Source organism: Pseudophryne corroboree, chromosome 1 (genome assembly GCF_028390025.1).
Source record: "Pseudophryne corroboree isolate aPseCor3 chromosome 1, aPseCor3.hap2, whole genome shotgun sequence".
Taxonomy (NCBI): domain Eukaryota; kingdom Metazoa; phylum Chordata; class Amphibia; order Anura; family Myobatrachidae; genus Pseudophryne; species Pseudophryne corroboree.
The window spans coordinates 72,953,277-72,971,338 of NC_086444.1; the positions used below are offsets into that span (position 1 = coordinate 72,953,277).

An 18,062-nucleotide genomic window follows, 5' to 3' on the forward strand; every position below is an offset into this window, starting at 1 on the left:
GTGGATCTTGATCTTTCCCTATTTTTTTAACCTCCACATTTTTGTTCTCCATATTTTAATGCGCACAACTAAAAGCCACCACAGGTATACAATGTAGATGGATGGATAGTATATTATTATATTACTTATGGAGGACGAGTGCACTGACGACACAGAGGTAGGTACAGCCGTGGCCTACCGTACTGCTTATATATATATATATATATATATATATATATATATATATATATATATATATATATATATATATATATATATAAAATACTGTATATAACGGACCTGGTGGACACTGTCAGCAGACTGCTAAACTAGTATGAAGAAGAAAAAACCCACCACAGATAGGTATACAATACAATGTAGATGGATGGATAGCAAGTATAGTATTATATTACTTATGGACGACGAGTGTACTGACGACACAGAGGTAGGTACAGCCGTGGCCTACCGTACTGCTTATATATATATATATATAAAATATACTGTATATAACGGACCTGGTGGACACTGTCAGCAGACTGCTAAACTAGTATGAAGAAAAAAAAAAACCACCACAGGTAGGTATACAATACAATGTAGATGGATGGATAGTAAGTATAGTATTAAATTACTTATGGACGACGAGTGCACTGACGACACAGAGGTAGGTACAGCCGTGGCCTACAGTACCGCTTATATATATATAATATACTGTATATAACGGACCTGGTGGACACTGTCAGCAGACTGCTAAACTAGTATGAAGAAAGAAAAAAAACACCACAGGAGTGTTTTTCAGGCAGACAAACGTATACTGGACTGGTGGTCACTGTCAGCAAAACTGTGCACTGTACTCCTGCTATAACTGCTCCCCAGTCACCACAATTAGGCAGTGTGAGCAGTGCACTCAGCACAGATATACATACCTCCCAACTGTCCCGATTTTCGCGGGACAGTCCCGTTTTTTGGGGTCTGTCCCGCTGTCCCACCCGCGGGCCGTAGTGTCCCGCGGTAGGGGGGGTAGTTGGGAGGCTCAGTCTCTCGCTGCCCTGCTTCGCAGAGCAGCGGTGAATAGACGCTGTGCGCATGCGCACAGCGTCTATTCATTGTAGACAGAGGGAGAGGGGGCATGCCAGCGGCTCACGGAGCGCTGGGCATGCCCCCTCAGTGACAAAATCGGGGGCGTGGCTCGCGATTGCGGGTCTTCACGCGAAGCCACACCCCCTTTTCACAGGTCACGCCCCTTTTTCAGGAGCGCGCGTGGCTTCGCCACGCGTGTGTCCCTCTTTCAAGGCAGCCAAAGTTGGGAGGTATGGATATATCATGCAGCAGTGCAGCACACTGAGCACAGATATGGTGGAGCGTTTTTTTTAAGGCAGAGAAACAAAGGATTAAACTAACTCACTGGTGGTAAACCCTGCACTGTACTCCCTAACAGCTGCTCCCCGTCCCCAATCCTCCCCACATAACTAAGTCACTCAGTTTACTCTGTTCTTTTCTAATATAAAGGAGAGGACGCCAGCCACGTCCTCTCCCTATCAATCTCAATGCACGTGTGAAAATGGCGGAGACGCGCGGCTCCTTATATAGAATCCGAGTCTCGCGAGAATCCGACAGCGGGATGATGACGTTCGGGCGCGTTCGGGTTAACCGAGCAAGGCGGGAGGATCCGATGCGCTCGGACCCGTGTAAAAAAAAAAGGTGAAGTTCGGGCGGGTCGGATCCCGAGGATCCGAACCCGCTCATCACTAATTTTTACTTACATATTTTGTGGTAGATGCCTTATTTTTGTTTTTCACAGCTCCCAGTTACACGCATGTGAGCATACCTGTCTATCCCAGTTACACGCATGTGAGCATACAGTACCTGTGTGTCTTGTGTATTTTATTCCTGTTTTATTTGTAAATAAAGCAGCCGCTTAGATGTTTTAGCAGCCCCTGCTGAGCCTCCACAGCAGTCCCGGATGGGGCAAGTTGAGTTCGGGTGGGCTTGGTACAGTACTAAGCAGGACTGTGCAGTGAATTTTTTTTGGTTATTGAGCACCTGCCCTAGTGGAGCTTACCACTCTACAGTCGAAAATCATTTCATACTATAAGTAGGACTGTGGGAGGAAGCAATGCTAACCTCTGTGCCCACAGCATGCCTCAGCCTGGCAAGCTAGACATCTTCCTGGCTGTAAGCCACCATAAGACTCCATACTGGACCTTATTTAGTAACTGTTTGTGCCTCACTGGAGCTCCTGGCCCATCTAGTGCTGCAGTGCAATGGAAAGCAGATGCAATGCAAGATCACTGAAACTCTGTCCTTCTAACACTGCAAGGTCTTGCGATAACCCCATGCAGCCCTTAGGAAAAGAAGCTCCCTGTACAACAAATGCATATCTTCTAAATAAATAATCCCAAAATGTGGAACATCAATAATAAATCAAAATTAAGGTTGACGAATTGGAGCCATTCATTTGAGTTAGTCCATAACATGAAATAATTGAGAAGAACCTCTCTCTAATGCTCTGTCAGAAAATCTCACTTTTACCTCTTCAGCAGTTGCACTGGATTATGATTCAGTCTCTTCTGAGCCACACTGACTTTGGCCATAAATGTGGTCTCTCCCCACTCTTATTTAAAAACACTTTGACAATTTCCATTTCCACCTTTGCGGCTAGTTTCTACAAATCTGTTTGTGATGTTGAAGCTTGTTTCATATCTGCTCTAGGCTTTCATTTAACCCTAGGATCAAGTACAGCAGCACTCCTGGACTTATACAGCATAGGAAGCACCCCTGGAGAATTACACCGCACAGCAGACAGGCAACAGCACCCTTGGACTTAAACAGCAGTGAGGCAGCACCCCTGGACTGATAGGGCAGCAGCCCATATAGGACAGCACCCCTGGAATGATGTGGCAAAGAAAAGACATGCAAGATGGAATTGTCCTTGGGGCTTTCCCACCCACACTTATGTTTTATAAACAGGACATGCACAGTTTAAACAAACCAATCATTTCAGCGACAGGGTCTGCCACATGACTGTGGCTGAAATGATTGGTTTGTTTGGGCCCCCACCAAAAAAGAATCAATTAATCTCTCCTTGCACAAACTAGCTCTACAGTGACAAGATGTCGTCCTCATCCTCAGATCCCCCCCACCTTCAGTGTTTACATCCTCATCCTCACAGAGAAATACTATTCAACCAAACAAAGCACATCATTTAGGTGTCAGTGGACTGCTTACGCTATTACCCAAAGTTTCTGAACTTGTCAATGACTTCTGATGAATGCGCTGCAGGTGACGTATAAGGGAGGATGTTCCTAGGTGGTTAACGTCCTTACCCCTACTTATTATGGATTGACAAAGACAACAGATGGCTTGACACCTGTTGTCCGGATTTTTGGAAAAATAATTCTACACCGAAGAGGTGGCTTTTTTGGTATTTTGCCCAGGCATGAAAATGGGCTTTTTCATCCCATGGGCAACAACCGTCTCCACTGGTGCCTTATTCAAACAAACCATATCACCATCAGAATCCTCATACTGTAGTCAACTTCCTCTGCAGCGCCAGCTACACCCATATCCTCCTCATCCTGGTGTACTTCTACAGTATCATCCTCAATCTCAATATCAGCAACTGGACTGTGGGTACTCCTCCCAGAACTTGCAGGGGGCATGCAAATGGTGGTAGGAGCCTCCTTTTCCCATACAGTGTTGTGAAGGTCAGACCTAGGTATCGCAACCGCGGACAGTGCCAGCACCCCTGTATTTTCACAACACCCCTGTAATTTTACAGCATACAAGACAAGGCCAATGTACATTTATTTTCATTGCAAGCCTGTATTTTTACAGCATACAGGACCAGTGTACTTTTATTTTAACAGCACCCCTGCATTTTTACAGCATACAAGGCCAGTGTACAGTACATTTATTTTCACTGCACCCCTGAATTTTTACAGCATACAAGACAGGGCCAGTGTACATTTATTTTCACTGCACCCTTGAATTATTACAGCATACAGGGCCAGTGTAACGTTATTTTAACAGCAGCACCCCTATATTTTACAGCATACAGCACAGCTACACCCATGTACAGCTGCAGCACCCATACAGCACATGAAACACCAGTGACAGCCAGGGCATCAGCCCTAACACAGCACACGTACACCCAGGGGTTAAAGTGAGCTGGAACGGGGCGGAACTGCATTCAGTTCAACTTGGAGACAGAACGCAGTTTCACCTCCTCAGGCTCACCTAACCCGATGTGTGCCGGTGCTGCAGAGAGATGCCAGGCGCCCACTGAGATTGTGTTACCAGCAGGCACCCAACTCTCTCTCCACAGTGGAAGCCAGCAGCAGGAGCTCGCAACTGAGCTCCGGCTCCATCAGGACGTCTCTCATATAGTGCTGGGGAGCCGGACGCCAGGAGGATCACTGCGGTTGGACGCGGGAGCGGAGCTTGGTAAGGATGGTGTTTTGTTATTTGTTTTTTTTTTTTTTTTTTAAGTACGTTAGCGCCGCATCTACTGGAGGCAAGCTACACGGGGGAAAACCACAGGGGACTAACCACTGGGGGCAAGCTACTGGGAAGCAAACTACAAGGGGTAAACTACTGGGGACAAACTACAGGGGTGCATTACTACTGGGGGCATTATTATTTGGGGGCTAAACTACTGAGGGCCTAAACTACAAGGGGGCCTAAACTACTGGAGGCATTACTACATGAGGACTAAACTACAGGGGCTAAACTACAGGGGGCATTACCACTGGGAGGCTAAACTAAAGTGGGGGTAAACTACTGGGATCATAACTGCAGGGGCATTACTACTGGAGGCATAACTACTATGGCTAAACTACAGGGGGCATTACTACAGGCTACATTACTACTGGGGGCAATACTACACAGTGGCATTACCATTAAGGGCATTGTAAAGGGGGCACTTCATTTGGGGCATCACTCCTGGGGACATAAGGGGCACAACTACTGGGGGCACTGCATAAGGGGCACCACTACTATGGGCTCTACATTAGAGGCACTACCAGTACAGTGGACATTGCATAAGGAGCACTACTACTGTGGTCATTGTAAAAGGGGCGCTACTGCTGTGGGCATTGTGTATTACGGGGTGCTACTACTGTGGGCATTGTGTGTATTAGGGGTGCTACTACTGTGGGCATTTCTACTATTGTGTGCCCATGCCCCTTTTTTGAGACCACGCCCCCTTTTTATACTTTTATTGCATGGTCGCCAGGGGGAGGGGGGGCGAGTTCCACCACCTCTCTAGGACCACTTTAAGCACTGGGCACACCACAGTGACTGCAGCAGCACCCCTACAGAGTACACACTAACATACCTCCCAACTGTCCCGATTTCAGATGGACAGTCCCGCTAATTAAACACTGTCCCTCCCACAGGGAAGTGTCCCGCGGGTGGGGGGCAGTTGGGAGAGGTAGTGATCACCGCTGCTCTGCAAAGTAGCCGGTGATCACACTGGATATATGCCATGCGCACGCCATCTATCAGCACAAGGAGGGGAGGCGGGGGCTGTCCAGCAGCTCATGGAGCGCTGGACACTCCCCCAAAATCACAAAAACGGGGGTCGTGGCAATAGGCCCCACCCCTTACCGTGAGGCCATGCCCCCTGTACCCGAAGCTCCGTCCCTTATTGGGGCGCGGGCACGCCTTTGACGCGGCGTGTCCCTATTTACACGGGACAGAAGAAGTTGGGAGGTATGCACTAATCCCACCCGACGCTACCACCCACAGAGAGACAACAGAAGTCGGTCTCCCACACTCTCCAAGTCCGGAGTGAAAATGGTGGCGACGCGCAGCTGTTTATATTGAATCCAAAACCCGCGAGAATCAGACAGCGGGATGATGACGTTTTGCCTCGTTCTGGTTTCAGAGTCTGGTGGGAAGTCTCGAGCCGGATTTGGATCCGGCCTCAGAATAAGATGTTCGGGGGGAAGGGGGGTTCGGTTCTCCGAGAATCGCCCATCTCTAGTAAGATTATGCAAGCAATATTGTACAGGGGAATGCTTCCAATTGTGTACAGTATCACAGAGGGCATGTATTGCCTCAAACCAGAAATAATTGTGCAATTCAGTTCTCCAAAAATCCGAATCCACCCGAATTATGTGGATCCAAACCAAACCAAATCACGGCCCCAGATCCCCAGAGGAGATCTGATCCGAGTCGCTGTATGAATCTTCCCGCAGTTCGGAATTTGGATTTTAAATCACAATGTTGGGGTTTGTACTGTAAAATTACATGATCACAGCTGTTTTTTAATCAATTTTTATCAATGATTAACATTTTTTATTTTTTTTTAAATCGACTTTAAACTAAACCAAAATCTGAATCACTTGAGTTTGGTTTTCGCAAAAACAAAACACAATAATTAATTAGAAACAAAACCAAAACACAGGGGTCTGTGCACATCTGTAGTAACATTCTAATGATACCTCTTTTACACTACCAGCTTTGAATGCGGGTAATTGCACATAAGCGCGCATAACCCGTGTTGCTGTGCGGTGTAAAAGGGCACAGTCAGAATAATCCCCGGTATTCCAACTCGGGTAGCATGTAGGGTTGAACACGTGTTCAAGTCGGCTCGCTGTGCTGTGTAAACGGGAAGCTGGGTCAATGCGACCAGTTTCCCGTTCACTCTGTGTGGACGGGCAGCGTTTGTGATCGTTAAGCGCCGCCCCCGCAGCGTCACCATTGACGTTATCGCAGGTTGGAAACAGCGGCGGAGAGGTGCCTGAGTTGGGTTGCAGCCAGTAAAGCCCCAGTGTCAGGCTCCCAGGTGTGACCCGCCTCAGGCGGTATAAAAAGGGGTCACATTTATCTTTCACCTAAGTTAATACATTTAACGCATAGCTTCTGCTTCTTACTTATGCAACACTTATTATAACTTAAACCTGTCGCCATTATGATGCCTGGGGGCGGTTGGCTTGTACTGACCTGGGGGGTCCAATGCCCTGGATCTGAACCTTAGTATTAGGGTCCCACCAGATGAGGTCACCGCGTTGCGGTTTGCGAGGCCGTATTTTTGGCCCAAAATGACGCTAAGCAACTCAATTCTGCTCCATGTTAGATTGCAGTTTATTAGAATTAGCAGTGCTCAGTATTATAGAGTGTGCAACTCCAATATTTTTCTGTGTGAAACTGCAAGTCCCAGCATGATAGCACCTCTTATTAGGTTTAAAGTTAGGGTGTGCAGTCCAAGACCCCCCTTCCCCCAATCTAAAATGAAATGGACAAATTCAGAGGAGTGCTTGACGTGTAAGGAACAAAATGCATCAATTTATCATTGTTTCTGGGAATGTCCTGGTATTTATATGTACACACACTTAGTTTATAGGTGTCATTTTTATGCAAATATGTTTATATTTGCAATTATATACATTGTATTAAGAAAGGATTGTCTTGTTCCCTAAGTAAAGTCTAACTAGTGCTTTTGCTACACATCTATGAGGCCAGGTATAGCGGTAACTGGTGTAAGGTGTCACACGGGGGTGTAGTATGGTATGCCGGCGGCCGGGCTCCCGGCGACCAGCATACCGGCACCGGGAGCCTGATCGCCGGCATACCGACAGCGTGGTGAGCGCAAATGAGCCCCTTGCGGGCTCGCTGCGCTTGCCACACTGCGGGCATGGTGGCACGCTACGTGCGCCACGCTATTTATTCTCCCTCCAGGGGGTCGTGGACCCCCATGAGAGAGAAAATCTGTCGGTATGCCGGCTGTCGGGATTCCGGCGCCGGTATACTGTGCGCCGGGATCCCGACAGTCGGCAACCTGAAGACCACCCGTCACACGGGGATTTCTGCCCACCGATGATCCTGGCAGAAGACATGCTAACTGCTTGGTTCTCCTCTGTGTTGCTAGTAAACCACCAGCCACACCTGGAGACAGACCATTGTGCTGGTGTGACCCAACCCATCTACTCACCAGTAACTGTAAAAGTCTCAAGGGTGAATGTATTGATTGCTATGAGCAACATCACCAGTTCTAAAAAAAACCTCCCACCTTAGTAAATTTACCCCTCAATGTGTAAAGGTAAGATGGCATTTGGGGAGGTATGATAGCATGTAGCGAGGAGTGATCGGAATGTAAAGAGCACATGGAGAGATCTGATGTATGTGGGGAGCATGTAAAAGGCATGTGGGGAGTAATGAGGGACATCTACTTAACATAAGGGGGGGGGGGGGGGGGCGGTCAGCACATATAAACATGCATGTGATGTTGTATGTAATTTATGTGCTTGCTGGACTTACACACAGGAGTCTGCTGATCCCTAGGTATCACTGACCGATCCGTCCGCCTAGTCACGCTGGGAGTGCACAGAGATGCTCCCATTCTAGTGAATGGGGCGCGCGCACGTCACGGATGCGCACTCCAGACACGGCAATAGGAGAGCCCGGGCAGGCGCGCCCAGGCACAGACAGAGACGATTAGTGTGGCACCATCTGTATGTAAAAGAAGGGAACGATAAGAAGCTGCAATCCCAGCGACAGTGAAAGGGGGAGATTTCCATGAGGACCAGACCATTATAGTGCACTGCAGAGCCATAACTAGGTGTGTTCCAATGGTGCCTTGCCCAGAGCGCAACTGCAATGAAGGCGCACCATCTGGCAGCACCCCCCCACTTCGGGCGCTGTAGCCAGTGAGGTAGTAGTGTAAGTTGCTGTTTGTCGGCGCCTGTCTCCTACCACCGCTGCAAGGGACAGGGAGCGGTGTGGCAGGCACCATTTGTTGGTAGAGAGCCTCCATGCGGTGATGCCATCTGTCAGACCCGCTTGCGCCTCTGCAATGAGGAGGGAGTGGGAGCGGTAGCGCAGGCGGCAGGTCTGTTACATGACGATCCGCCGCTGGAGCGCTGCTTAGACTGTGAGACAAGCCACCGTTAATGGAGAGAGTGGGAGCGCTACTGCAGGCGGTAGCTCGGATCAGTGATCTGCCGCTGCTCCGCCTGTGTGAGCCGCCGCCAGCGATGGAGAGGGGTAGGGAGCGCCAGTATATGAGGGATAGCGCCTGTGAAGCCTGGATGCCGGAGCTACCACAAAGGTGACCGACACACACACACCCATCCAGATGTCAAACATTGAGGACGGTCAAAACCCTACAGCTCTTATTGGACTGTAAATCCCTGAACACCATATTCCTGAATCCCAGGGGTATTATTGCAGCATGTGCAACAAGACTCTCCAAAAAGAGCATCCCAATAGTAGAGAGGAATAAAGGAGAATAATATCGCTACGTGGCATCCATCTGCACGTGGCGTGTTACTTGGTGACGGCTGTTGCGCTCAGTACATTACTGCTCATACAATATTTGCTGTCCTTGCGGTTACAAAACGAAGCTTCAAAATTGATGCAGAGTAACAGAGACTAGAGACATCGCTGTGAGAGGTTCAGTGCTGTCTAATGGCCATGACATATCTATCTATGCACAAGAAAAGCTACACCGGATTCATCACCTATTGAATTAATAAAGTCACCAGCAATACAATAACACGAGCATAAAACAAGATTTATCCTCTTCTTGTAGGAAGAGCACATTATTTCACGATTTCAGTTCTATGATCTATGTGGATTCATTATATTAGTCCGCTTCTTAGTGGTATAAACTGCAAATGTTAAGTTCACTGTAGTGGAACAAAGTTAACCCAGACAGTCCCAGGAGGAAAGCTTGTTGCTACCATGAACCAGTGTGAAGAGCCATAGTGCATAACCACCTTATTTGTGCAAGTACTGTATATGACTAGTTCACGGCAAACAGTTTATGACAGAGTAGTAACGTCGAACACTCACTCAAAACGGCAACATTGATATCCAGAGAAAGAAATGGCAACAGGTAATAAACATTTATTAAAAGTCTCTCTCTCTGTCGCTGCCATACTGTGTAAAAGGGGGACTCTACCCGCCATACTGTGTAAAAGGGGGACTCTACCCGCCATACTGTGTAAAAAGGGGACTCTACCCGCCATACTGTGTAAAAGGGGGACTCTACCCGCCATACTGTGTAAAAGGGAGTTATGTGGCCGTGCCCTTCCCCATGAAGCCATGCCCCTATATTTTTGGTGCGCGCCTACGGCGTGCATTGTCCCTGTATTATATTTGAGGGGAGGAGGGGGGGGGGGGGGCGGCAATGCGGTTTCTTGCACACAGTGCTAAAATGTCTAGTTACGGTACTGGTGCACTGTAACTTAGATAAGTATCACAGGCACACACTAGCAGATGACTCAAACTAAGGACAGCCAAGTTAGTACCAGGGGTGTATTTAGAGAGGAGGGGGCCTATGTGCAGACTCCATCTGGGCCCCCTCCTCTCTCTCGCTGGCAGGGGCTAATGTACTCTAGCGCTGTGGTAGAATCTATTATTCATGAGCAGGGCTCTGGGAAAATGTCCGCCACACCACTCTCCCAGTACTTTTACAGGACTGCCGCAGTGGACGCTGAACTCTGGAGAGGTAAGCACTAAAATCTATATATATGTGCAGTACATGGGCCCTCTGCACCCGAGGGGCCCGTGTCCACTGTACCCATTATAGATAAGCTTGTGGTTGGTAGCCTGTTGATGGAGTGGAGCTTCAGGAGAGCGGGGTTTCATACAGCACTGGAAAACATGGATTGCGGTTTATTGTAGGTCTCCCAGGAGCTAAGCAGTCTACTTTTGTCTCCCACTAGGTCACTGTACACAATCTCACACTGTAAAGAACAAGATGGCCCCTGCACATTATCAGCAATGATTATGGTGCCCATCTTGAGCCAGGGCATGAAGCCTACCTGGAGGACAGTAAGACTGGAGTCTGCGCAGAAGTGCATTCCTCTTTCAACTTGCCCTTAATTCCTGATAACATTTGCGGAAGTCGCTTGTTGTCATGATATGACAGGGCTGAATTGTTGACCAGGCAAGTTCTTCTTTTACCATGTAAATTCCAACCCTTACTTAGTCAATTACTGGCACCAGAAAGATGGTGGTTGACCAAACATACCAGCATTCTAGGTGTAATGCAACCATTCATGTTCATAAAGATATTTGAGGGGTCTATGTACAAAGCTTTGGAGAGAGATAAAGTACCAGCCAATCCACTCCTAAATGTAATATTTCAAACACAGCCTGTAACATGGCAGTTAAAAACTTTATCACTCTCCACGTTCTCTCCAAGGCTTAGTACATAGACCCTGGAGACCTGAATGCAGCTGAGAGATGGTCAAGACCACGAGCATCATGCAAACGTACTAATATAACTGCAGCTGTGTAAAAGTAGCGAGCCAGTATTAGAGTGACCCTCTCACTGCAAATGTCAGCTCTGTGCTCAAGTATCAGACTCCGCATGACGGAATTACATGATTATCACATATCAGAATTTGCTTTGCGTATGGAAACCCCTTTTTATTGTGTCCAATTCATGCCACATCTGATTTCCCTGGATTTCATTTGAAAAATCTGGTCACCTATAAGTACCTACAGTATAGTATATTTGGTCAGTGTACCTTTATTTTAACAACAGCACCTCTGTATTTTTACAGCATACAGGACCAGTGTACCTTTATTTTAACAACAGCACCTCTGTATTTTTACAGCATACAGGACCAGTGTACCTTTATTTTAACAACAGCACCTCTGTATTTTTACAGCATACAGGACAGGGCCAGCACCCCTGTATTTTAACAGCACTCCTGTAATTTTACAGCATACAAGACAGTGCCAGGACAGCAACACCCATGTACAGCTGCAGCACCCCTATCAGCACAGGACACCACAGTGACAGGACAACACCCCTACAGAGCACATACTGTCCCCACCCGACGCCACTACCCACAGAGAGACCGAGGTCTGTCTCCCTCACTCTCCAAGTCCGGAGTGAAAATGGCGATGCGCGGCTCCTTATATGGAACCCAAAACCCACGAGAATCCGACAGCAGGATGATGACGTTTTGCCTCATTCTGGGATCAGAGTCTGGCGATAAGTCTCTGAGATCTGAACCCACTTATCTGTATTATATATTGACCTCCCTTACTGCAATAGAGATAGAGAGGCATTGTGTGGTTAATACTTTATGTAAACGCTTTTAATGTGTAGTGGATTGTATACAAATGGCTCGTCTGTAGGTTACTATTTCCCAACAATACACAGCTTGGGGCACAATGTAAAGGCCACAGCACCAGCCTCTGCAGCAATGATACAGTCACGAGTGAATGCCAGGAGAACTCTTGTGACCTGGGCACATGACTACAGATCAGTCCATCCAAGATGCAATGAATGGGATTCAGTATAGAAGGGAGAGGGCTGGAGAAGGTGCTTACCAGTCAGCAGCGCATGGTAATGAAGTCCTCTCTCCTTGTCTTGGTGTGAGCACACATCAAACAGGTAGGCCTTTATCGGCCCGTCAATGAAGTCCGCAGCAAAGTCAAAAATGACCACTCCCAGCATGGTGATTACTATAGCCCACGTCGTCTTCTCGGCACTGATACGATTGTTAAATGCAGCTGGAACAGAGGTATAGCGGCAGTTACACTGTGAAAGTACATCTCATTCATAAATACAAATATATATATATATATACACACACACAATTATACAAAAGTTTCTTAACAGTGTGAGGGTCACTAAAAGGTACAGATGAAATTGAGAACCATGCACCTCATAGGCTATGCCAAATGAAGCTTAAAATACACAGTAGTGGGTGGTTGTTTTTTTATATTTACAGGTTTATAATAAACGCAGAGGGGGCCGATGTAGAGGTTTGATTCCTATCATGCATCCAGACCCACGGATATTAGAATGCATTTTGCGCTTAAGGCACTTAGGTGTTGATGTACAGTATCAAGCACTGAAAAAAGTGTAGAAAACACTGGAGCAGTGGTGAAGTTGCCCATAGCAACCAATCAGCTGCAAAGTAGCATTTATAAAGAACATTCTACAAATAGGATATGTAAAAGCTTATAGGCAATTTCAGTTTTTTTTCACTGTTTGATACATCCCCCCAAAAGGCTTGCTACATCTTCCCTTCGATAGAGAGGTGGCGGGGGCGTGCAAGCTTTGGCTAAGTGCAGTAAGGTCATATTCAAGCCTACGTGTCTCATGCTAGGCACAACAGAGAAGCACATGTGCCTGTCAGGAGGTGATGACGATGACTGGTACCTCCTCCTGATTGGCGGATTAAGTCATGACCCCACCCACTTATACTATTATGCACTGTAGTGTGGCTGCTAAAAACCTATTAGTTCATATTGGCACTCAGTCCGTGGCAGTAAAGCAGACGCTCATTTGGTTGTATTGGTTTTTTTTTTAAATGTACATGGATGTGTCACGTCGTGCTGTAGCACAGTTTCTATTTATTGGGTCCGGTGCTGGTGGTTCCTTGTGACTGCGTGAATACAGTTGTTGGCAAGTGCCAGCCAGTACCCGCTGCAGTAGTTCCCTCCCTGATAGCAGTTCCCCTATTGGGCACTGTGGGGACCTCCGGCATCATCTCTCTTCCCAGCAGGTGTGATTACAGGCCGCTGCAGCTCCCTCAGGGAGGCACGTCACACTGTCTCAAATGGGAGGCAGTTACGTGACCGGCAGTCAGGAGACCTTCATATAATACCAGTAAAGGTGCCCATCACATTACACTACCAGAGGAGCACATCATATTATATTGGCTGTGTATCTCTTCACTTTACACCAGCAGTGCTGCCACTTGCAATATAGCTGCAAAGATGGCCATTATTTTCCATTGATAAAATTTATCATAAAAGGATACACATCATGTTATATAGATTTGGATCACGTTATACTAACAGAGATCGCCAACATGAGTTACTTTTGACAGCTTCTGGAGTAGTGTGGGAAATCAGACACAAGGAGGAAATTTGAAAAAGCTCCTCCTGCTCATTTCTGTGGGTGCCAGAGACCGAGCTCGAAGACAAAGCAGTTGGCAACCATATGTAAGGTACACCCGTCCCGGAAACTCTCCAAATGGCACTTGTGGAGAGAGTTTATATACCCGATGTACAGCTGTGTTATCGCACTGTCCTGGCGTCACATGGTGGTCACGCAGTGCTCCTTTGAGAGCGTTTTGCAGAATAACAGTAACAAAGCTCAGTGCCTGTACTGGTGATATTAATACTGGTCTGAACACCATTACGAAGCCTCTGTAAACACTTAAGTAGTAGCCAGCCTTTGTAATGGATCATGAACGGACTAGATTTAGTGGGGCCTGGCCCCTGGCCCTCTGGGACCTTCCAGGCATGTCCAAACTGCGGCCCTCCAGCTGTAGAGAAACTACACATCCCACCATGCCCTGACACAGCTTTAGCATTCTCCGACAGCAAAACTGTGTCAGGGCATGCTGGGATATGTAGTTTCACAACAGCTGGAGGCCCGCAGTTTGGACATGCCTGCCCTAGACCATACTTGCTTACCCTCCCGGAAAGGACAGGAGGCTCCCGAAAATCGGGTGGCCCTCCCGGCGCCCCAGAAAGGTGGGCAAGTGCCCTGCTTTTCCTGGCAGCCCCCGCACTCCCCCTCGGCCGCCCACAGCAGAGAACAAGTGGGCGGTCCGAGGAGGACACGATGACACAATTTGTGTCATCGTAGCTCCGCCCCGCACTGTACAGTGCCTGTTTTCTCTATGGTGCGACTCCCCCGGACCACTCTCTTTCCCCATCGGCCACACCCCTGGACCACCCACATCGCTACTGGACACGCCCCCATTAGCCTACCATGCTGCAGCCTCCTGGAGGATGGTGCAGCAATGTAGGCAACTATGCACTAGACGAGTGCATAGGTTGCCTTGTGGGAAATCCGGGCCTAATACAGTGTTAGCTATGTACACAAATAAGATTGTACATTGGGGGGTAATTCTGAGTTGATCGCAGCAGCAAGTTTGGTAGCAATTGGGCAATACCATGTGCACTGCGGAGGGGGGGGGGGGGGCTGGGCAGATATAACATATACAGAGAAAGTTAGATTTGGGTGGGTTATTTTGTTTCTGTGCAGGGTAAATACTGGCTGCTTTATTTTTACACTGCAATTTAGATTTCAGTTTGAACACACCCCACCCAAATCTAACTCTCTCTGCACGTTATATCTGCCCCACCTGCAGTGCACATGGTTTTGCCCAACTGCTAACAAAATTGATGCTGCGATCAACTCAGAATTACCCCCCAATGGGCCTAATTCTGAGTTGATCGCAGCATCAATTTTGTTAGCAATTGGGCAAAACCATGTGCACTGCAGGTGTGGCAGATATAACATGTGCAGAGAGAGTTAGATTTGGGTGGGATATATAGTTTCTGTGCAGGGTAAATACTGGCTGCTTTATTTTTACACTGCAAGTTAGATTTCAGTTTGAACACACCCCACCCAAATCTAACTCTCTCTCTCTGCACATGTTACATCTGCCCCACCTGCAGTACACATGGTTTTGCCCAACTGCTAACATATTTGCTGCTGCGATCAACTCAGAATTAGACCCATTGTGCAGTGTATGAGAGGCAGAGCATAGGATTGGGAAGTGGACATACAGCAGTAACCATGTTGCACTATAGGTGGGGCAGATGCATACTTGCCTACTTTAAATTTCTCCTGTCTGGGAGAAGCCCGGAGGGGAGACGCTGCAGGAGACTTCGGGTGGCGGGGCCGGGCTGCGACATAATCAAGCCACGCCCCCACATCAGGAAAACTACGCAAATCGCGGGTCCCAGCAGGATGCCGGAGACCTGCCTACTCTTCCAGGGGTGCGGGAGGCTACCCCCAAAACTGGGAGCCTTCCGCAGCTTCCAGGAGAGTAAGCAAGTATGGGCAGATGTAACATGTGCAGAGACAGATTTGGATGGGGTGTGTCCAAACTGAAATCTAAATTGCAGTGTGAAAATAAAGCAGCCAGTATTTACCTTGCACAGGAAATCTATAAATGTATTTGCTCCCCTTGCATGGCAACATGGTTTCTTTCAGACACAAAGTTACTGTACTTGCTTTTCTTGGTTTAAATTCCAAGAATCAGAAATCAGGCTCTATAGGTGTCAGGGGCGCTTTAAGAGAGGAGGCGGCCCGGGTGCAGCCTCCTCCATTCGGGCCTCCTCCTCTCTGCCGGCAGCGCAGAGAGTCCGAGCACTCGAGAGCTACTGCGCATATCTCCGGGAAAATGGCGCAACGCCCATTTTCCAGTTATTTTTGTACTGCGCATTTAGAAAAATCGGTGCAGCGTGTGCGGTGGGGGCCCCCTCTGGAATCAGGGGCCCGTGTGCGCCGCACACACTGCACCCATTATAGAAACGCCAGTGATAGGTGTGCAGAGTATCCCACATGACAGAATATAACAGCAGTATATGATCCACTAGCACTGTATACTACTGTATGGCGGACCACGGAGGAAGTTATAGGAATATCACATAACAGTGCAGTGCCAGATTACACCTCAGTCCCCCATGTATCACAGTCAGTAGTGGATCTTGCCATGGGCAAGCAGGACTTTTGCCCGGGGCGCCGCCTTCCGGAGGGCGCAGGGCGCCATCCGGAGGGCGCCGCACCAGGGCAAGATCCGCTGCTGCTGTGTAGCCCCCGCTGCCCCCCCGCTGCTGCTGGGAAGGGAAACTAGACGCGTACGCGTCTAGTTTCCCTTCGTTGAGAGGTCCTTTACTGTGCGGTGCGCGATGACGTCATCGCGCACCGCACATCATTTCAGTCTGTACAGGGGGGCGTAAATGACCACGCCCCCTGTACGAAGCCACGCCCCCTAATGCCGCCCGGGGTGCCAGAAGCCCCGGAACCGTCCCTGATCACAGTATACTGTATAAATATAGAGCATGTCACCAGCGGCAGCTCCTACTTACGTTTGGTATGGGGACTGCCACTACCCCTGTGCCCAGAGAGGTGATGGATAGTCCCCGGGTCCCCGTACCTGCGCAGTGGATCCAGCAGGCGCCAGGACCAGCACATGTACAGACGCCGCGGTGCATGGAAGGCAGGAAGTGGCTTCATACAGGAAGCCAGCTCTCTGTTTATAACAGTCCGGTCTGCCAGTCCCGGAGGGAGGAAACATCTTCAAATTGGACTGCCTGTTGTGTCTGTGACTGACAGGTGGGACTTCCAATAGGAAGCCACTGTTAGGCACAGTGAAGCCAGTGCAGTTACGTACTGCATGTTGCTTCACTGACACAGAGCCTGGTAGAATCTGCCACAGTGCAACAGATTTAGAATCAAACAACCTCCATTATTTGTCATCAGTAAGTGTGAGAAGGAGTGTAACAGCCCTCGTGTACTCCTGTGTAGGCTTACCATACTATCCCTGGACACTCATGCATAACACAGGTACTGTGGCTGGCTGACTTGTAGCCTGCAGTTCACCTAGTTTTAATCAGCCACGGAACCTGTGTAATTCATGAGTATCCCAGGTTAAAGGGACAGTATGGTAAACCTACTCCTAGGGGGGAGATGAAGCAAACCTTGGAGTGAGATAAAGTGGAGAAGTTGCCCATAGCAATCATATACAGTACCTCTCTAGTATTTAGCAACAAATAGTCACGTAGCAAACATACATTATGAGTTCCCCTGCATAAAAGAGCTACAAAACACAAGACTTATACAGGCTTCAGGGGCTTATTACATCTGATGATGTGCAGAGGATGAAGTTGTGTGTGGTACAGTTCCTACAGTATGTGCAGTATACAGCAGCCTTCCAAGTTCCGCACAGCAACTCCAATAACGGGCCCTGCGCTCAGCCTCCTTAAGATTTACAGTGGGGCGGATGGGACTACAGCATACTTACCTACATTTGATTTCTCCTCTCCGGGAGAAGCCCGGAGAGGAGACGCTGCACGTGTCTTCGGGGGGCGGGGCCTGACTGTGACATCACTAAGCCCCGCCCCCGCATCGGGAAATGTTGCGATTCACGGGAAGGGGGCGGGGCTAAAATGACGCGATTTGCTTCATTTTAACCCCTTCTCCACCCGACGGACCCGCGAATCGCTAGGGTGCGAGCAGGATGCGGGAGACCTGCCCACTCTTCCGGGGGTGCGGGGGGCTACCCCAAAAAACGGGAGCCTCCCGCAGCTTCCGGGAGAGTAGGTAAGTATGGACTACAGCTCCAGGCCTCCACATAAAA

At 48.5% G+C, this 18,062-nt stretch overlaps 1 protein-coding gene across 2 annotated transcripts in view; it reads right to left on the reverse strand.

The window, feature by feature from the left end:
- Positions 1-18,062, reverse strand: part of SLC45A2 (solute carrier family 45 member 2) — a 300,223-nt gene that overhangs the window by 265,264 nt on the left and 16,897 nt on the right. The window contains exons 1-2 of one of the 2 annotated variants that reach the window (XM_063960611.1): positions 16,792-16,955; positions 12,277-12,459 (exon numbers count right to left, since the gene is read on the reverse strand). In XM_063960611.1, the coding sequence (XP_063816681.1) occupies positions 12,277-12,459; positions 16,792-16,939 (331 nt within the window). In that variant the 5' untranslated portion in view covers positions 16,940-16,955. Of the gene's footprint in view, positions 1-12,276; positions 12,460-16,791; positions 16,956-18,062 lie in introns of those variants that run through there. The other variant, XM_063960601.1, reaches the window with a different exon arrangement.